General features: G+C 46.5%; 1 protein-coding gene across 1 annotated transcript in view; it reads left to right on the top strand.

Moving 5' to 3' along the window:
* LOC143283485 (uncharacterized) overlaps positions 1-21,673 on the top strand; it is a 174,975-nt gene that overhangs the window by 146,230 nt on the left and 7,072 nt on the right. Inside the window, exons 8-11 of the mRNA XM_076589727.1 lie at positions 6,260-6,339; positions 8,066-8,224; positions 11,174-11,407; positions 11,528-11,741. Coding sequence (XP_076445842.1) covers positions 6,260-6,339; positions 8,066-8,224; positions 11,174-11,407; positions 11,528-11,741 — 687 coding nt within the window. The remainder of the gene's footprint in view (positions 1-6,259; positions 6,340-8,065; positions 8,225-11,173; positions 11,408-11,527; positions 11,742-21,673) is intronic.

Consider the following 21,673-nt stretch of genomic DNA (forward strand, 5'->3'; position numbering starts at 1 on the left):
TTTTTTTGGCTATTAAGCGTTTTCATTTGGCCTTATTTTGTTGTATGCGGCTTGCATGTGTATTGTGCTTACATTCTGTGTACTCGTTTCGACTCGGCCCCCTCGATTTCTTCGTATTTTCTACCTCTGAGTCGATCCTGTCTTTCCTTTCTCTGTTGGGGTTCGTATTGTTCGCTGGGTGCTTACGCGCGGTACCATGCCTCGTTTGCCATCCTACGAAGGCAGGGATCATGATGCTGGCAGAGATACTCGCCAAGAGACTCTCCCAGGCCCGGAGCTCATGATTTCTCCCGATAGGGACCGCGGCGATGCGTCTGCAGACGCTGATCGCGGAGGGGACGCTCGTCCCGATAAAACGGTCATGAAGGGGACCGGGGGGAAAGGGATTCGAGCGTCACCTCCCGAAGTGTCCCAGCGCGAGGCGGGTGGAAGGGGGAGTAGTGCTGTTTCCCCTCCCTCCTCGGTCGACCCCCCTCCCCCACCTCCTCCTGGGGGAGAAAAACAGTTGGTTCCGGGGGGGGACCTCCACTTAGCCCACCCCGGGCCAAGCCACCCCAGTCTCCCCACGGGAGGGGATTCTGGGCGCGTGGCAACCTGCTCTGCAGGTCTCCCCGCTATCCGGCCGGTCTCCCCTGCTGGGGGAGTCCCGCGCGTGTCAGGCGGTTCCGGGCAGTCAGACCGCCGGCCTTTCGGCCTGTCTGACACCCAAGTCGGACCTGACCTCCCTCCGACTTGGCCAGGCTTTTCCCTTCAACGAGGTCAAGGCACCAGTGACCCTTGGGGCTGGGGTCACGGGATGGCTGGTGCCCACGGGTGGTATCCCCGCATTCTACCCGTACTGGGGTGCACCTATGGTGCATGCTGGGTTCCCGGGAGGACCAGGGACTAACCCCTGGTCCGCTCCCCACCGGACCCAACCCAGCACAGACCACAGAGTGACACACACAGCCCCGACAAGAGGGATTGACTCTTCGTTGGGCAGGTCGAGCTCCTCGACCAGTGTTAACACTACAGCCTCGAATAGGTCCTCTGTCAGCACGCAGGTGACCGCCACGGTCACTACGGCTTCCTTTTCAGGACCGACGGCAGCTGAGGGACCCCGCTCAGCCCGTGGGAGCCTGCTGGTCCCACCTACCCAGCCCTCGGTCCTAAAAGGAGATGAGTGGGTGTTCGTCCCCTCACAGCACTCGTGGGTCCCTCTGGCGTCCAGGGACGCTCTCTCTGAGAAGGTGTGGCACCCACCATCCCAAGCATGGTTGGACCTACGGTCCACACACTCCCCACCCTCTTCAGGTGTCAAGGACATAACAGAGGAGACCAGGGTCCCTGCTCGGGATCGCCCCAGCTCATCCCGCTGGGCTGACCACAGCCCACAGGACGCCCCCGTGGGTACATCCACTTGGGATGGCACCCAACAGGGGATGGACTGTGAACAAGGAGGACAGCCCCTGTCTTCGGATGAGGACGAACAAGCAGATGAGCACTCTTCGCCCCCATCCCAGTGCGACAGATGGAGCCCACGCCTCCCTAGGGACCAGCCTGAACCAAACTCGGACTTTGCCGAGCTCGAACTGACCCTCCCCAATAGGGTCACACATGCTGAATCAGTCCCTCAGGCAACTTTGTCACCCTTAACCCTCCTACGGTCAGGTGACTCTAACTCCAGAACCACAAGGCGACTCAGAGTGCCAGAAATGGCTCAGGAGTGGCTTAATAAGCCAGCCCGCACCGTCAGGGGTGCTGCTTCCATCCCTCCTCCAGGCAGGGAGTCACTCTCTGCCCCGGGCGCTTTTGCCCCAGGCAAGTTCCTTAAAGATCCCTCCAAGGGAGGAGTGTGGTCCTGGTACACACAGGACCACCCTGCCTACAGGGAAGCAGAGCCCTCCGCGCAGGACAGGATGTTGGTCTCACAGCGCACCACCTTCCCCACCTCAGCTACTCTTCCCTTTAAGACATTTGCAGAGTGGGACAAACTGGCCCGCCGCTGCCTCCTCGAGGTGTCCACGGCTTATACCTTCTTTGACGCGTTCCTCCACAGAGCCAATGAGCTGTGGGAACGACGTCCAGTTCAGCAGGACACGGAGTCTCCTTCCTCTGGCCTGCCTGGCCTCTTCTCAGACCCGAGGTTAAACACTTTTGGCAATCGAGTAGCGTCTGGTCTCACGGCAGCTGCAGACGCAGCTACCAGCCTTCACTTCAATACGGTGCTAGCGCGGCGGGATGCTGTTCTCCGCCTCTCTAACATTCCAGTAGAGGAGAGGGCTGCTCTGCGGTCCATCCCAGCACAGCAGCACTCCCTCTTCGGCCAGTATGCGCCGCATTTTGTCAGCCACAGGGCAGAGACAAACCGGGAGGTGGCCTCATATTTAGCCCAATCCTCCCAGGGGCGCCAGGGTTCTATATCTTTGAAGAGACCCGCCACCAGGGCTCCTCCATATACCTCGCCTCCTAAGCCAAAGCGGCGTGCTCAGAATCAGCGGCAGAGGAACAAACCACCTCATGGCCGTCCAAGCCGTCCGGCCATGCCCAAGGCCAGAAGGCAGCACCCCCAATGACTGGGCCCCGATTCAGCACCGCCAGTCGTTCAGCCCCTCCAAGTAGGAAACTTGTCCCGGCACGCGCATCAGTGGCGTGCTCTGGGACTCAACGACTGGATTGTGTCGGTGCTAGAGTCGGGGTACATGCTCCCTTGGGTGGGGGACCGCCCCCCTCTAAGATCCACTCCTCCTCCTTATGTGCCCAGCTCGATGGAGCAGGAGAGCGTCTTAGAGAAAGAGATATCGCACCTACTCCTCATAGGGGCGATATCTCAACTCTCGGACCCGGGCCCCGGTTTTTACGGCCGGTTGTTCGTGATTCCAAAAGTCTCCGGAGGGTGGAGACCAGTCCTGGACTTGTCCCCCCTCAACAGTTTCCTCCCCAAGATGAAATTCAAGATGGACACACAGGCACAGATTCGGGAGACCATGCAACAGGGAGATTGGGCGACGTCCATCGATCTGAAAGATGCTTATTTCCATATCCTCATCCACCCGGCATCCCGCCGGTACCTGAGGTTCGTGTGGAGGGACAGAGTGTTCCAGTTCTCTGCCCTCCCATTTGGTCTGTCCCTTGCCCCTTTCCTGTTTACCAAGGTGGTGCGGGAATTGGTGTCAATCGTCCGGTCGGAGTCCATTCGGCTCTGTGTGTACCTGGACGACTGGCTTATTCTGGCCCAGTCACAGGCTCTGTGCCAGAGTCATACAGCCAGACTTCTAGACCTGTGCTCCCAACTGGGCTTCATCACGAACCAGGAGAAATGCGATCTGTCCCCGAGCCAGTCCTTCGACTTCTTAGGGATGAGATTCGACACGCGGTCCATGATAGTCTCTCCGACGCCAGATCGGTGGGACCGTCTGGCAGGCCTCCTCAACCACTTGCGCCATTCCTCCCAAGCAACGGCGCGGACACTTTCTTCCCTCCTGGGCATGATGGAGTCCATGGCACCTCTCATCCCTCTGGGCAGGGTTCTCAAGCGCCCTCTTCAGAGGGCACTCAGGCTACGGTGGTCCCAGAGCACTCAGCCATGGGATACCCGGATATGTCTGGGCGAGTGGTTCCTCGAGGTGACATCAGAGTGGTTAACCACCCCTCTTCTGACACAGGGGGTGCCCATAGCCCCACCTACTCTTCAGGTGGCACTATTCACAGACGCCTCCTCCATGGGCTGGGGAGCCCACATGGACTCACTCCATGCAGCAGGGACTTGGTCCCCGGAGGAGCGCCTATGCCACATCAATGTTCTGGAACTGGAGGCAGTTCGCAGGGCTCTCCAGCACTTCATAGCGGAGGCCAAAGGCAAGACCATTCGCTTGTTCACGGACAACACAACAGTCGCTTGTTACGTGAACAAAGGGGGCGGAGCGCACTCGGCAGACCTCTCTCTGCGGACCGAGGCTCTCCTCCGTTGGTGCCACAGCAGGGGCATTGCACTTTCAGCGAGACACATAGCAGGGAAAGACAACATTTTGGCAGATGCTCTCAGCAGGTCCAAGAGTGTCATACACACAGAGTGGACCCTGGACAAGGACACCCTGCAAGGAGTGTGGGAACAGTGGTTCCGGCCGATGGTGGACCTCTTTGCGACAAGGTTCAGCAAGAGACTTCCCACGTACGTCTCTCCAGTCGCCGACCCAGAAGCATGGGCAGTGGACGCTCTCTCTCTAGACTGGAGCAGTCTGATTGCCTACGCGTTTCCTCCCTTTCCAATCCTGTCCAAGGTGATACGGAAAGCCAGGTTGGAACGCCCGCAGATGATCCTCATTGCGCCGAAATGGCCAGCCCAGCCCTGGTTTCCGGTCCTTCAGTCCCTGACACATGTTCCACCACTGGAACTGGAAACCAAACCTCATCTGCTGAGGCAGCCTCGTTCGGGCATTCCTCACTCCAATCCTCAAATGCTCCACCTGCACGCGTGGCTGCTGTGCGGGCGGATCTGTCAGCATCACCATTGAAGTCTTCCACCCCTCGGTCAGCCTCTGTGTCCGCCGCGCTGACCAAGGGGGGTGCCTCCTCCGACCTCCTCTCCATAGTCTCCAAAGCCAGGAGGGAGGGAACAGAGACTTTGTATGACTTTCGATGGAAGAAATGGCTGAGTTGGTGTACAGCTCAGAACATTCCCCCTACTAACCCTACGAGCATGCAGCTGGCCAACTTTTTGGCTCACTGCTCCTCGGTTCTCAACCTGTCTGCTAGTTCTGTGAGAGGGTACAGGTCTGCCATTTGTACCACTATCAAACAGCTAGGTGGTCCCGCTTTTGAAGCTGATTTCCTGCTCAGAGAAGTGGCTAGGGGCGCCTCTCTGAAGGAAGCTAGGAATCCCAGAAGAGTGCCCCTCTGGGACTTGTTCCTGGTGCTGGATTTCATTCGAAAACAGCCCTTTGAGCCATTGGGGACTATTCCTTTTGACCTGCTCACTCTCAAGACCACTTTCCTTCTGTTGCTGGCCACGGGCCGTCGTAGAAGTGAGATTCATGGTCTTAGTGGTCTGCCACAAGATCTAGCATTCCACAGAGATGGTTCCATCACTCTTCGTTTCCTTCCAGAGTTTCTGGCTAAGAACCAAGACCCCGAGGTCCCTTCCCCCTCTCTGAGGGTCAGACCTTTGTCGGATATTCTGGCACAAGATGATGAAGATAGGCATCTCTGCCCCGTTCGGTGCCTCAAATACTATTGCAATAGGTCTCGCCATAGGCGTTCTTCTCAGAGGCGCCTTCTCATCTCCCTCAATGAGAATTACAAGAAAGATATCGCTGCAGGCACCATTTCCCGCTGGGTTTCCCAAGTCATTCGTAGAGCCTACTCTCATGCACACAAGGATCTCAGCTGTCTTAATCCCAGAACACACGAAGTGCGGGCCATAGCTACTTCGGCTGCTTTCCAGCACTCGGTACCACTGCAGCATGTCTTGGAGGCAGCCTTCTGGCGGTCGGAGAATCCCTTCATCAACTTCTACCTCCGGGATTTCCGTATGACCAGGGCTGACGGTTCCAAGGGGATTTCCTTTGTCGCGGCTAACACTGCCGTCTCAGTTTCAAGGGCTCCCCATACGAACCAGTAGGCGTTGCCCTCCTCCATTTGCTTTAAATTCTGCATCAGTTTGACATGGTACAGTATATGACACCAAAAGGAGGAGTTTGTATTATACTCCATGTTTGGTGTTTACATATACTTACCATGTCAAACTCGAATGCCCGCCCGTCCGTCCCCGCGTCTCCGCCGTGGTTCTCATGGGGCATTTTCATTCATGGCCACGGAATGATTCAGCGCTTATAGCTGTTAGAGGCGTTTGATTGGCTAAGAGCGGGCCAGACTAAGAGGGGCGTCTTTTCACTGTTAGCCGCGCGAAATTTGGCCAAACAGAGCAAACCATAGGCCTAGTTTGCATCAGTTTGACATGGTAAGTATATGTAAACACCAAACATGGAGTATAATACAAACTCCTCCTATTTGTTTTTTTTTGTTTTTTTATTTTAATTAGTTTTAATACCTTTTTTTCTGTCGTGCCTTATCATATTACGTGTGTGTTTATAACGAGCCTGTGATTGCACAGTTTGAATTTATATGTGGATTGATAAAGTATTTTAGATTTGATTTGATGTGATTGGATTTCAGTAAGGGGTGTTTTTTGTGTGTTTTTTTTTAATTGATTTGATTTGATTTCAGTGTGTCCTTGTTTCCACTTGTGCACTTACACAAGATTGTTCACACTCACATCCAGGTTCATATCAGGTCCCAACAACTACGCTCTCAGCCGGGGTTTCCGTTTGATATGGACGGCCGTGCGATATCCTCACGAAGGTACGCTAAGCTTTGATGATGATGATGATGATGATGATGGTAATGATGATGACTTATACAGTGATACGAGTATAACTATCATGACGACCACAATGATGATGATGATGATGATGACAATGACGACGACGACGACAATGACAGTGATACGAGCATAACTCTCTTCTGCCCGATTGTATTGTGCGCACACACTGAACGCACTCGTCTCAATGTACGCACGCACTCGCCCATTTCTTACATAAATATGCACGTGCGCGTACACACACACACACACACACACACACACACACACACACACACACATGCTTAGATTCGCATAATGTGAAAAGTTCCCACAAACAGGCATGCACTACCATCACCCCCACCAGCCCCACCCCCACCCCCACACCTTTTCACGGGCCTCCGTGCACACACTTACGCACGCACGCACGCACGCATGCACGCATGCAAACATCGATGCGCGGGCAGGCTCAACAAGAACGGAGAACTTAGGAGAGAGTAGGCAAATCGATACAGCCAAAACAAAACTCGACGTGAAAACAAAACTACATCGATAACTTTGGAGAGGCATTGCTGTGTATAATTGATGAAGTTTGCAAGGAACATGGAGACAGAATAAAAAGGTAACACAGGGGGGGAAAAAAACTGGCTTGATTTATGTGTTTCGCTGTTGTTGTTTTTTTTTGTTTTAACTTTTTATCTGTTCACATTGTATTGTATTGTGTTTGTACTGTATCGTATTGCATTTATCGCATTATATTGTATTTTTATCTGTTCACATTGTATTGTGTTGTATTTGTATTGTATCGTATTGTATTTATTGTATTATATTGTATTTTGTTACAACACAGTTCTCTTTGTGACATAATTATCAATTATTTGCGAAGATTTGAATGTGTCATTCAGAAAAAAAAATAATAATCACTTCATTCGTTCATCCATTCATTGATCAATTTTGGGGGGGAGTTTTTTTTATTTAACTGACTGGTGAAATAGTAATTTAACTAGTTAATTTCTTCATTCTTTTCATTTTTATCCACTCATTCACCAAGTCTGTCATTAATTCGACGTTTGTTTGATATGTTTTCTGTTATCACTAACGAAACATTGATACCTTTCTACACAATACATTTCCTTGGTTTCCAGATGAACAGTCACCATGAAACCAACATGATTTTATTTGATTTTGACTCATGTATGTCTGCCCCATGTCTGTTCCATTTCTTTTTCTTTTCTTTTTTTTTTTTTTTTCCTTCCCCCCCCCCCCCCCCCCCCCCCCTTTTTTTTTTTTCTTCTTTCTTTGAACGCAAGACAATGATCAACGCCAAAACAAAGTTTAGAGTTCAATTACAGCTTCAAAAAAAAAAAAGGAGGGGTGGGGGGCACGTGCGTGTGTGTGTGTGTGTGTGGGGGGGGGGTCATGGGGGGGTTGCCGGGGGGGGGGGGGGGAGTGGGTCACAACATAAGCTGCTTTTGTGTTTCATGTGATGTTTGTTCTCTTGTTCTTCTTCATTTACGTTCGTGCGCTGCAGCATCCCCTATATTCCAAGTACGATTAGGCTTTTACGTCTATGACCTTTTTTTTTTCTTAATCTTCTCTTTACCCCCTTCATGTATAGGCAGCCATTCTCCGTTTTCAGGGGAGGGTGTTTGGGGGGGGGGTTGAGGGGGGGTGATTTTTGGGGGGTTTTTTGTTGTTTGTTTAACTCTGTGTATGTACTTCATGCAGGCAAATGCCCACAGTTCCGGTGTGAGGGGGGGTTTGAGTGCGGGGTGGAGGGACTGCAAGGAAACTGCATCCCCCTGCCGGGTTACTGCATCCACGATGACCAGCGATGCAACGGCATCAACAACTGCGGCCAGTTTGACGACAGCGATGAACGGCGATGTGAGTTGTCTTGTCTTGTCACTAGGGATCAGGAAGACACAGAGAGAGATGAGGGGGAGGGGGGAGAGAGGGGGAGAGAGAGGGGGGGGAGAGAGGGAGGAGAGAGAGAGGGAGGGAGAGAGAGAGAGGGAGAGGAAGCGAGAGAGGGAGAGGGAGCGAGAGATGTGGAGAGAGAGAAAGATGGAGAGAGGGGGGGAGAGAGAGGGGAGAGAGAGAGAGAGGGAGGGAGAGAGAGGAGAAGAATAAAAGAGAGGGAAGTTAAGAGAAAGAGATGGGGAGAGAGAGGGGGATGGAGAGAGAGAGAGGGAGAGAGAGAGCGCGCGCAGGAATGAGAAGAAATACAGGAGATGGAAACGGAAGTGAGGTAGAAAGGAAGAGTGAGAGAGAGAGAGAGAGGGAGAGAGAGGGGGGGCGCAGGAAGGAGAAGAAATACAGGAGCGGGAAAGGGAAGTGAGAGAGAAAGATACAGGGAGAGAAAGGGAGAGAGAGAGAGAGAAGAAGAAAGAAGATGGAGAGGGAAGGGAAAGAGAAAGAGATGGGTGAGAGAACGGAAGAGGGAGAAACAGAGAGCGGGAAGGAGAAGAGTAAAAGAGAGGGAGAGGGAAATGAAAGAAAGAGATGGGGAGAGAAAGGAAGAGGGAGAGAGTGGGGGGGAGAAAGAGAGAAAGAGAAGGGTGGGGGTGGGGGTGGGGGGGTAGGAAGGAGAAGAAGAAAAAAAGGAGAGGGATAGTGAGAGATAGAGGGAGGTGGAAGGAGGGAGGGAGGGAGAATGAGTGAGAAAGGGGGGAAGGGAGAGAGAATGAGTGAGAAAGGGAGGGAGGGAGAGAGAATGAGTGAGAAAGGGAGGGAGGGAGAATGAGTGAGAAAGGGAGGGAGGGAGGGAGAATGAGTGAGAAAGGGAGGGAGGGAGAATGAGTGAGAAAGGGAGGGGGGGAGGGAGAATGAGTGAGAAAGGGAGGGAGGGTGGGGAGAATGAGTGAGAAAGGGGGGAAGGGAGAGAGAATGAGTGAGAAAGGGAGGGAGGGAGAATGAGTGAGAAAGGGAGGGAGGGAGGGAGAATGAGTGAGAAAGGGAGGGGAGGGAGAATGAGTGAGAAAGGGAGGGGAGAGAGAATGAGTGAGAAAGGGAGGGAGGGAGGGAGAATGAGTGAGAAAGGGAGGGAGGGAGGGAGAATGAGTGAGAAACGGAGGGAGGGAGAATGAGTGAGAAAGGGAGGGAGGGAGGGAGAATGAGTGAGAGAAAAGGGGGAGAGAAAGGAGGACAAGAGAGAGAGAGAGATGGAGGGGGGAGAAAAAAAAAGGAGAGGGGTGAAGGGAGTGAGAATGAATGAGAGAGAGAGAAGGGAGAGAGATGGGGAGGATGGGGGGAGAGGGAAAGAGGGAAGAGAGAGAGAAGAGGGATGTGTGCGTGTGTATGTGTGTGTGTGTGTGTGTGTGTGCGCGCGCGCGCGCGCGCACGTGCATATGTTTGTGGAAGAGGGGGCCTGGGGGGTGGAGCGGGTTCGTCTCATTCCTGTATCAAATTTGTTAATTAAAGATATTTTGACGATTTGTCCCCTAACTACTACAACTACTACTTCTACTACAACTACTACTACGTCTACCACCACCACCACCACCACTACTACTACTACTACTATTACTACTACTACTAACCTGTATGCATGTATCTCTCCCACAACCCCCCTACCCCTCCCACACCCCCTGCCCAACAGGTGGTGTTTTCTGTCTTGTCTTGTCTTGTCTTGTCTTGTCTTGTCTTGTCTTGTCTTTCTTTCTTTCTTTCTTTCTGTCTTTGTTTCATTATTTATGCATCTATTTCATTTTTTTTTTTTTTTACCAAATTAAAAGATAAAATAAAACTAAAATACCTGTGTGTATGTTTGTCTTTCCCTTCTGTCTGCCACTGCTCATCCACCCATGTGCATGGTCGTGATTTGTTTACTTACATACTTACTTACTGATTTACTTATATCTATATATATATATATATATATATATATATATATATATATATATATATATATATATATATATATTAGTTTACCTATCTGAGTCGATTTTTTTTTCTACACAATTTTGTCACAGGACAAAACTTTTTGTCACCATGGGTTGTTGTTTTTTTTTCAATGCTCCAAGTGTGTGCTGCTTACAGGACCTTGGTTTATCGTCTCATCCGAATGACTTGACGCTCAGTTTGATTTTCCAGTCAAACGCGTAGGAGAAAGGGCAGGACAGAGCAAGAATCGAACCCAAAAACCCTCACAGACGCTGTGACTGGCAGTTAAAAAGCATCTTAACCATCAAAGCTCAGTTTGATTTTCCAGCCAAAGGGCGAGAGAGAGCACGCACGATCGAACACTAAACCCTCACAGACACTGTGATTGAGCAGGGGGAAACAAAAAGCATCCGAACCGTTATGCAAACTTCCTATCCTCTCTCCACCCTCACCACACAGGTACCATCAAACTTGGGAGAAAAAAGGGTAAGAGAGAGCAGGAAAACTGAACCCCAAACCCTCACAGACACTGTGATTGAGCAGGGGGAAAAAAAAAGCATCTTAACCATTCTGCCCCCCTTCCTTCCCACCCTTACAACATGCAGGTACCATCAAAGGTGGGAGAAAGGGCAAGAGAAAGCAAGAATCGAACCTCAAACCCCCACACAGACACTATGATCAGCAGGATAAAAGCATGTTAATCATTCTGCCCCCTTCCTCCCCACCCTCACTGACACTCTTCTTCTTCTTCTTCTTCTTCGTTCGTGGGCTGCAACTCCCACGTTCACTCGTATGTACACGAGTGGGCTTTTTCGTGTATAACCGTTTTTACCCCGCCATGTAGGCAGCTATACTCCGTTTTCGGGGGTACAGACACTATGATGAGCAGGATTTTTAAAAAAAATTTTAAGCATGTTAACCATTCTGCCCCCTTCCTTTTCTCCCCGGCAGGTACCCGAGAGGTGCTCATCATGACGGCCCTCATCGCTGTGCCCAGCCTGGCCGTGGTGACGCTGACGGCCGCCGTCGTGTACTGCTACCGCGCCAAGCACCTCAACAAGTCCGCCTCCCAGAACCAGCCTCTGACCCTCACCAAGCACAGCGCGGGCGGGGCCTCCAAGGAGTCCTTCCACTCCCACCGCAGCTACCAGCACTGCTCCATGATGCAGACCAGCTTTGTGGACGGTGGGGGAGGAGGAGGAGGAGGAGGAGGCGGCGGTGGTGGTGGTGGTGGTGGTGGTGAGAACGGCACTATGTCGGGCACTGCTGCCGCCACTCCGGGGGTGGCGGTGGGGGGCGTGCCAGAGACCTGCGGGGTGATGGGGGGAGACGGGGCCGGAGGGGGACTGGTGATGATGCCCGGTCTGCCCATCATGGAGGAATCGCCGGCGGACATCGATGACCAGCAGCTGCAGATTCCCATCCCCCCTCCTCCGGATCCCAACTACCGGACTCATCAGAAACGGTCATCGTACACCATCATCAAGGATGGCTTTGATGATAACAATGCGTCCCTTGAGTGAGCTGCTGTGGGTTTTTCTTGTTTTTCTTTTCTCTCTCTTTTTTTTTTTTTTTTTTTTAAGGGAAACTGATAATCATTAACATCATCATCATCATCATCGTTCAAGAATGATGAACAACAACAACAACAACAACAACAACAACAACAACAACAACAACAACAAAAAAGGCTCAATGATATGCAGGGGGTGTTTAGGGGGGGTGGGGGGGGGGAGGAACACACAGCTGGGAGAAGTCAGTGATGTTTAGAAAAAAAAAAAAAAAAAAACCTCACTGCTATTGCTGCTGCAGTGTGTGTGTGTGTTCGCTGGCAAGCGTGTGTGGGGGACGGAGGTGTGGCACACTTCCCTGGCATGTGGTTGTTTTCTTTCCTCTTCATTGTGTTTTTTTGGGGTTTTTTTTTTTGTTTTTGTTTTGTTTTGTTTTTTGTCTTCTTTTTTCCCCCTTTCCTTTGAATCCAGTCCATGTTCTTTCAGGGTTTGTCATTCATTTGCTCATCTTCATGCTGCATGCATTGACGGTGGTTGCCTGGTTGAGATGGAGGTTGAGAGCATGCCCCTTTACCCCTCCTTACCACCACCACCACCACCGCTACCACCACCACCATCACCACAAAGTGACAAGGACTGTTCAGAATTATTGTAAGCCACAAAAACAAGAGTCTTTTTATTTTCTTTGGGGTGGGGGTGGGTGGTGGGATTTTGGCTTCAAATAGGCATGATCTGTGTAAAGCACTGATTGTTTGCTTTGGGTAGAAATGATATACTTTTTCCAAAATAGAAAAAAATATTGGCAATTTAATGTCTTTATACTATTTTGTTTGGGGTTTTGCAGGGCTGTTTTTCTACGTCCATGTCCATGATTAATTTTGAAAAACAGGCAACATGAAAAAGCCCAATATCTCCCAACTTCTGAAACTTGTTTTCTCTGTGAATAACCCCCCCCCCACCCCCCACCCCACTCCCGTCCCGTGTCCAGCATGCACTTTGCACAATGAAAAACGAATTAAGGGGTTGTCGCTGGCAAAGTGCTGTAGAAGAATCCACACTGACTGGAAAACAAATAAACTCGCAGACAGAAAAAAGTGTGTGTTTTTTATAGTTTTTTTTTTTTTTTGTTTTTGTTTTTAATGTAGTACTACCCTGTAGTGACATGCTCTCCCAAGCAGCCCAAATTTCACATGAGAAATATGTTGTAAAAGAAAAAAAAGAAAGAAAACAACAACCAATAAACACAAAACAAAACAGCGCAACACAACGCACACAACGCACACAGCACAACACAACACAGTAAAATGTATGAGTCTGTCATGTCCAACCATGACTATCAGCACAGCAGAAAGATACAACTGTTGTCCTGACTATCTAGTCGATAATTCTTTTTTTTCTTTTTTATTATGGTGGAGAATTTCTTGCCCAAATCACACTCCCACTTTCTCTGCAAAAGCCCCCCACCCCCACCCCCCCCCCCCAAGGCCGCATCACTGAGAGCTAGCACAATCTTGCCTCCTAGTCTAAGAATCATTTTGGACAAAACTGCCTCATTTACAATTAAGCTAACTGACCAAAAAAAAAGAAAAAAAAAAGACTGTCCCTATAGAGGAATTTACACTGTATAACCTTTTGTTGGTTATATGGTAAAAGGAGGGAGCTGAACAAGATCACAGTTGTTTTTTTTCCCCCGGAGGGACGCTGCGAGTGACGGTGGGAGAGAGTATGTATACATGCTCTTTCTCATTGTCACCCCCTCCGGAGGAAAAGATAGGTCTACTTAGGTTTTAGCTAGGTATTTACGCCTCCGCGCACACAGGTCATTAATAGTCAGTAATGACGGCTGACCTTCCAATTTGAAGATTGAAGGCAATTTTACTGGAGGGGGCCGGGGGGGGGGGGAGGTTGTTGGCTTCATTATGATTACATGTAGTATCATTATTGACACACAACAGACCGACCTGGAGGAATCTGGTGAACAGTTCTTCTGTGTGGCGTCCCAATTACTCTTCACTGAGCTGAGGGGGACGAAGTACCAGACTGTCATCATTATCGTCATTAACATTATCATCATAATAAACCGCTGGAGAGTTCCGTGTTGACGTGACTCACAGAGGCGCGTCACATGATCTGTGCTATCGAAGTTGATTGGCTCTCCGAAATTTCGAGCAACAAGGCGATTGAGAGAGGTAGAACGTGGGAAACAGAGGGATTCTTATTTCGATTTTTTTTTTTTTTTTTCACTGCGCACGTATTGTACAGAGTTTGTTTGTAACAATGGAGGCTATCAACTGAAGAAATGTGGGACAGCGCATGTTTGCTGCTTTTGCCTTTATCGTTCGCCTCTCGTATTGCTCGCGATTTCAAGTAAAAGTAGAATGCGCATGCACAAGATCCAAGATGGCCGCGGAACTCTCCAGCAGTCTATTGTTGTTGTTGTTGTTATTATTATTATTATCATCATCATCATCATTGTCATTATTATTATCATTATTGTTATTATCATTATTACTACTACTACTGTTATTATTATCATGTTGTTGTGGTTGTGCTTGTAGCTGTAGTTTTTCTCATCATTATGATCAGTCCCATTTAGTGTCATCGGTGTCATTATCATCATCATTATGATAATAATGATTATTATTGTTGTCGTGGTTGTGGTTGTAGTTGTTGTCATCATCTTTATCATCTACAGTTTTTGGGTAATGTTCAACTTTAGAATACTAAACTCAGGGGGGCTGTTTAGACGAAAAACAAAGGGTGTCTTAGGCTCACCTCGATGCGCTAAGTTGAATGGAACCCTCAGCTAAGCTGTACGACCACTACTTTCCCATGAAACTGCGACAATTTTATACACAGTAAGCTCAGCCGATCACAGCCAGAGCAACCACCTGCAAGCCATTTTGACTGCTGATCACCCACGTGATCAGCAGTCAAAATGGCGTGCAGGTGGGGAAGAAGTACTCAGCTTACTGTGTATTTGTCGCAGTTTCATGGGAAAGGAGTGGTGTTAGAGCTTAGCTGAGGGTTCCATTCAACTCAGCGCATCGAGGTGAGCCTAAAACACCCTTTGTTTTTCGTCTAAACAGCCCCCCTGAGTTTAGTATTCTAAAGTTGAACATTACCCAGTTTTTGCTCTTGGGGATAACTTGTTCAGTTTGTAATGGAATGTGTGTACTTTTGATTTCTTTTTTTTTCTTTTTTTTTCTTTTTTTTCTTTTTTTTTTTGAAACAGATGTTGGTTGTTGTTGTTGTTGTTGTTTTGTTGTCTTTCTGGGGGGAGGGAGGGGATGGGGAGGGATTTTACTTGTGGCAAAAAGGTCAACTGTAAAACAAGACTTTGAAGGGTTGAATCATTTCCTTAAACCCCCCTGAAAGCGGAGTATGGCTGCCTACATGGCAGGGTAAAAACGGTCATACACGTAAAACCCCACTCGTGTACATACGAGTGAACGTGGGAGTTGCAGCTCACGAACACAGAAGAAGAAAAAGAAGAATGTCCTTAAATTAGTCTTCTTTTTGTTATCAAATATTCATGGATTGTTTCAAACCTTCCAAACTTCTTGTTTCTGGGAGCATCATCTGTTTCTGATGCACTTATTTGTACAATGGAAATCTTAGGTGAAAAAAAGGATTCAACAGATGTAGAAGGCCACAGGCATAACTTAAGCACTGGCATATGTGTACTCAATCACACACGCACACACACACACACACACACACACACACGCACATGTATGCACACACACACACACACACACACACACACACACACACACACACACACACACACACACCACCACCACCACCACCACCACACCAGTCACAAAAATGTAAGAGAGAGAGAGAGATGGACACACACACACACACACACACATACACAGAATCGTTTGTCACACTATGGCATATTTTAGCATTCTGACAGTGACATGGAGTCTGTTATCAACCAGACTATGGACTTTAAAACAGCTGCAATAACCAAATTAAAAATGCATGTTTTTCTTTAATGAATTAACTCACTCAGTACGGCCAGTCCTCTCTTCTCCTCTACACAGACCCCTCGGATGTCCAGTGGGTGTCTGAATGACCCAACCTTTAGCTTCCGTCGTCAGAATTGTGGTATTCTTTGTCAATATTCACCTCTTCAGTATAAGAGCCTTCCGCTTGCAATATTTTGATGGTGGTAATTGGGGTGAAACGCTGTTAACGCCATCTCTTTCGCCGTTCGTATGGAGAGAGTTAACTATAGTCTTTTCTTTTCTTTTATCAACATTATTATTCTTGCCCCTGGTGGAAGGGTGTGAACATCACAATGCAGACATTATGATGAGAGTGTTGCATATAGCAAACATTAAATTGTGGATGAATCTTTGCTAAACATTTACTCCTTGATTGAACAAACTCTGACCAGCCATGGAGGAAGCTCAAGCAGATGGCTGTGTTTTAGGTGGAGTTAGTTGGACCAGCTAAAGTAACTGACAGTTCACGTTGTGTTATCGTTTCATTTTGTTTCAACCACCCACTTGTAACATCGATTGAGTTTTTATCCATGTCCAGGTTAGAAGTGTTTATATAGTGTGGTGTTGATAAAGGAATATACCTGCCACTCCTTGATTGTACTGCACCGGCCAAAATTACACTTACAACCAAGCTATGCAGCTTCCTTTATCATCCAGAATACTTCAACTCTAAATTATGTCATCATCCTCTTTATTTATGAATTGCACTGAAATCGTAACACCTCAAACCGTCATTGCCAACACCTCTATGGAGCTGTGAATGTATGTAAAGAAAAAAAAAGTATCTTTTAAAGTATCTTTTTCCCCCCTGTAAGTTTAATTAAGTATACATCAAATTCAGTGGCGACACTAGCTCAATGTACCCATTCACTGAAATAAAAGACTCCCCATCTTGCCTGCCACCCACCCCTCTCCATGTCCTGTCTCAACTGCATTTAATTAAAACTTCTTTCAATACAACTTGTGACTCTTTTTCACTAAGTGTTGTACATTACTTTCCATTTTAGTGTTGTAACATTTGATATATATATATATATATATATATATAAAAGTATAGCTTTTATTTGTGACAGATGTAGCCCTTTGTGGTATTGTATACCTGCAGATGGAAATTTTATGTTCCGTGGGTGTAGGGTAATAGTGTTTTGACTGTGTGTGAAGTAACTGTTGGTACCACTGTACTTTATAGCTAAGTTATGGCTGTTGTCCCCGTTTTCTTTTTTCAGTGTTCAGCTTTTGACAGCATGTCAGTTTTTGAATGATTTCTCTCTCTCTCTCTCTCTCTCTCTCTCTCTCTGTCTCTCTCTCTAATCCATACACATGATGCTGACATGATGAATGTTTATCTTTAGATCCCCCCCAAAAATACTTTTTTGACACATGGCAGCATTCATAAATGTTTGTGCATACCACATTGCTATGTATGAAAATGTTAGCTGGAGGTATGGTGGACAGCATGTGAGTTTATACTGTACTTTCCTCCCTCCCTCTCTCTCTCTCTCTCTCTCTCTCTCTCTGTGTGTGTGCCAAAACTAAGACATTCTAGAAAACCATTGGCTCATCCAGAAGCTGTGAAAAAGAAACATTTGACTACTTGTGATCACTAAAAGTCAGTCCATACTTTGCCGTTTCTGTGCAGGATGAGTAAACAAACCTCTGAAAGACAGCACGCAGTCAGCATTGGTAGGGGTCATAATTATGCATGTCACCACTATCATCTACCAGTACTCCTCTCCACTTACGGTGCTCCACTCCAGACCCCCAGCCTGTCAATCAAAGCGAAACTGATGTCTGAGTTCAGCTGGTTGTGGGGTCAGATAACACTCTGTTACCCATATATTCATATTTTTAATCCTGTAACTTTGATTTTGGCTTTGGAAATGGAAAAAAAAAAAAAAAAAAAAAAAAAGGTAGCTCCATGATTTTTTTTTTTTTTTTTCCAGCTGTGGGGTGGGATGGGGGAGGAGAAAAGTCTGGTCTGACTTGCACTGACTGTAACAATAATGTTGGTGGTTGCCTCTTTTTTTTTTCTTTTTTTTTCTTTTTTTCCTGTCATGTGCTAGCCTGCCTTCCCCTGAACCATTCTTCAGCCTGACCAGAAAGCTTGCCAGGCCTCACTAAGCTCAGCCGGTCAGTGTTGCAGGCTGTTTGTACTCCAGTTTGGTTTTTTTTGGTGTTTTTTTTTGTTTTTGTTTTTTTTTTACCCAAGGGTCAAATCTGCCCAGCCCCGATTTAACCAGGAGTGTGTGTAGACTAGCCTGGAATGACCCCCCCAGGGTATACTTCCAACTAGGTCAGAACTGCACACACACACACACACACACACACACACACCCAGAACCCCACCCCCTCTCCTTGTTGGAATTGACCCCCAACCCACACTTTTCATAATGGATGTGAGGGCCATTCTAGGTTTGTTGGAAATGACCCAAGGGGTAAATTTGGGTCAGTTTGAATTAATGCAGGCTTTCAAAATAGAAAGTACTACTCCCCTGTGTTTGCTGTGTGAAAAGAAATAAAGAGGGAAAGAGTGTGGGGCTTAGTGAAGGCCAGCCCAGAGTGACCCCTTACTTTTTCAAAAGCTTGATTAAACCCGTAGAAATGAAGTAATTTCCAACCATGTACATGGTTTAATCTGGACTGTCCACAAATGACCCCTGGGTGGTCATCAGAGGCTGGCCCATAATGAACCCAGTGTGAAACCAAGCTGTATGGTTTGAGGCTGTTTCACTGACACAGACCATGTGACTGGCTGAAATGTGGTCGCGCAGCAAGGATGGCTAACCAGAGAACAGAGACCTATCACAGAAACGGCAAACTTGTTTCAGCAAACGACGTTTTGTAATGAACATATTGGAAATCTTAAATGTGTACTTTTTTTTTTTTTTTCAATTTAAGAAAAGAACTTACCAGTTCTGTTACCAATAAAGACTTGCTGCAAGCTTTTTCTAAGAGTCTTCAAACTATTTTTGACTTAAGAAGACTTTTCATCTTTGGAGAAAACATTGTGTAGATTTGAATGTCTTGCTCATGTTATAACTTCAAAAACATGCAGGGAAATATATGTTCATTTTGCAGTGTTGACTTCACTAAGCCTCGAGTATAATTCCAATAATCATATTAAGAAGAGTCACACCTTTGAACTCAGATTTTAGGGCTATAATTGGAATCATGGGCAGGATGATTGGTATATCTGAATATACTGAACGATGTCAGAGATCATATGGCAGTCATAGTTGAGACGATTGCAAGAAACAATGCAGTGTTCAAGTAGTTTCCAGATTGTTCAGGAAGTTTTCAACATCTTGATGAGAAACTACTCTCACCCCATGTAAAATGATTTTAAAAACTAAAACAGTGAGCCTCTTGAGTGGAAGATTTTTTTTTTTTTTTTTTTAAGTGAAAATGATGACGAGTGAAACCTCTGCCTTGAGCATTGTCACAAGTACCTAGAGACACTGGGTGTGGACATTTTATGAGGGAGGGAACACAAGCAAACTGATTTCAAATGAAAAACATGGAACGTTATATAGTATTGCACTGGTTTTTATTGCCCACCACACTAAAATATTCTTTAATTTATAATATATATATATATATATATATATCAAATTGTGACCATCTAAATAAGAAAACATCTTTTTAATAAGTTCTTGGAGTACAGATTCCTTCCAAACCAAGACCAGTTCCGCTCATGCTTTTTGCCTGGCCAAGCAATTCATGGACAATGGCAGCAATAATCAAAGTGATGCATGTGCACCCGTGTTCATCCCCCCCCCCCCCCAACCCCCCTTCCCTCACCACCACCCCCACTCCCAGATGCCATGTTGTCAGAGCTGCAAATGACATGTCAAATCAGAACTGCCGAGTTCCTAGACATTGATGCAGTGACTGATGGCCATTGTTGAAGACTGACATCATACCATTCACTGTAACGTCTTTGTCATTCCTTCCTTCCCCACTTTCTAGCAAACGTCATGAAGTTTTGTACAGGTAGAATAGCCGATTTCTCTTTCTCTTCTGCTATCACCAGTACATGTGATGGTTCCTCAATCCTCTCTCTCTCTCTCTCTCTCATGCATGTGTGCAAATATATCCCCTTGCCTCTGTCTGTGCTCTTTCTAATCACCCCAGTTTTCTTTCTTTGGAATGTGATTGATCTGTACATGTAGACATTTCAATAGTATTATTAAATGTTTTTTTTAGAATCATGTTTCCAAGTATTGGTCAGTTTTGTTTGTTGTTTTTTTGATTATCAATCCACAAAGTAATATATTGTGTCTGAACGACAGATTCCTATAGTTTCTTGATTTTGTCATCCTCTAAAAGCGGGATTCTCTAGAGGACCATGTGGCTCTTTTCTGTGATACTCCAGAACAAGATAGAGGACGTATGGTGAGAAGAGAGCTACAAACTCCATATGATGATTTTTCTTCTTCTAATTGTTCTGATCATTTGACATCATAACTGCAATTAACTGACAGTACAAGTCATTGTGGTTTTTCGTCAGTTTTGTTGGGTTTTTTTTTTTCCTTTTGTGTGTGGTTTCTGTCCAAAGTCATTGTGTTTTTGTGTGACTTGGTTGTTGTTTTTTTTGTTATTGCTGAATTCCTGATTCATCTCCTGTCTGACATTGTCACGCTATTTGAATATGATACAGGATTGAGTTTATTCGCTGAATCTTTTCTTTTTTTTTCTTTATATATATATATATATATATATATATATATATATATATATATTCTTTACTGTGTACTGTTTTATCAGGATATATTTAATGCAAATCAAATGGATGCTCATTGACTGCAATTCTACTTGCTCAGTATTTTGTCCAGTGGTGTCGTCATTTCTTCATTTGCACCAAGCAGTCTGTTCAAGTTCAGTTGTTCATCTTCCACTCATTTCGTTATTGGGTTGTGCTAGTTACCCCTTTCTTTATTGTCACACTGCTTTAAACACTGCTAATAAATTAATCGTCTTTTTCTACACACCAACACGGGTATTATTATACAAAAAAAGATCTGTCTCTTAAATTGTGATGTAAAATAATGGATGTTTTGTGTTTACATCGATCACCATCATTACATTAAGTTATACAGCCTGAATCTCTTTCTGTATAAGTCTTACATGTTTCTTATTAATTTCACCATTGTACTGTGCTCGCTGTTGGTACTTTTTGATTTTTCCTAAAATTGAGATAAAAAAATTAAAAAAATACTGACAGGTGAGCAAAGTACCGACCACATATGTTCTCTTTCTTTCTTTTCCGCTTTCCTGTTCTTCTGGCTCAATCCCTTCTTCACTCATGTCAGCGCCATTCATCTCCCATTCTGATTTCCCTCCCCCTATACCCCCTTCACAAACATACTCTCAACCATAAATATTGTATTATAATTGTACTGTACTGTACTGTACTGTACTGTACTGTACTATTTTTGTACACAGCAGATTTCTTTGTGTGAAATTCAGACTCTCCCCAGGGAGAGCACAATGCTACAATGAGAGCGCCACTTTGTTTTGGTTTGGTTTTTTCTTCTTTTTTTATGCCTGCAAGTTCATTTATCTTCCTATCAAAGTGGATTTTTCTACAGAAGTTTGCCAGGGACAACCCTTTTGTTGCTGTTGGTTTCTTTACGTGCACTAAGTGCATGCTACACACGAGACCTGTTTATCATCTCATCTTTATGACTAGTGTCCAGACTACCACTGAAGGTCCACTGGAGGAGGGGTGGGGGTGAGGAGAAAATACTGATGAGTGTTGGAATCGAGCCGGTGCGTTCAGATTTTCTCGCTTCTTATGCGGATGACTTACCACTTGGCCAACTCTCCACATCTCATCTTTCACCATTGTTCATGTTCCTAACTGCAGATAACTAGCTGGAATCCCTTAGATATTTCCTCTCATGTTTTGGTCCCAAGTG

Source organism: Babylonia areolata, chromosome 6 (genome assembly GCF_041734735.1).
Source record: "Babylonia areolata isolate BAREFJ2019XMU chromosome 6, ASM4173473v1, whole genome shotgun sequence".
In the NCBI taxonomy this organism is placed as follows: domain Eukaryota; kingdom Metazoa; phylum Mollusca; class Gastropoda; order Neogastropoda; family Buccinidae; genus Babylonia; species Babylonia areolata.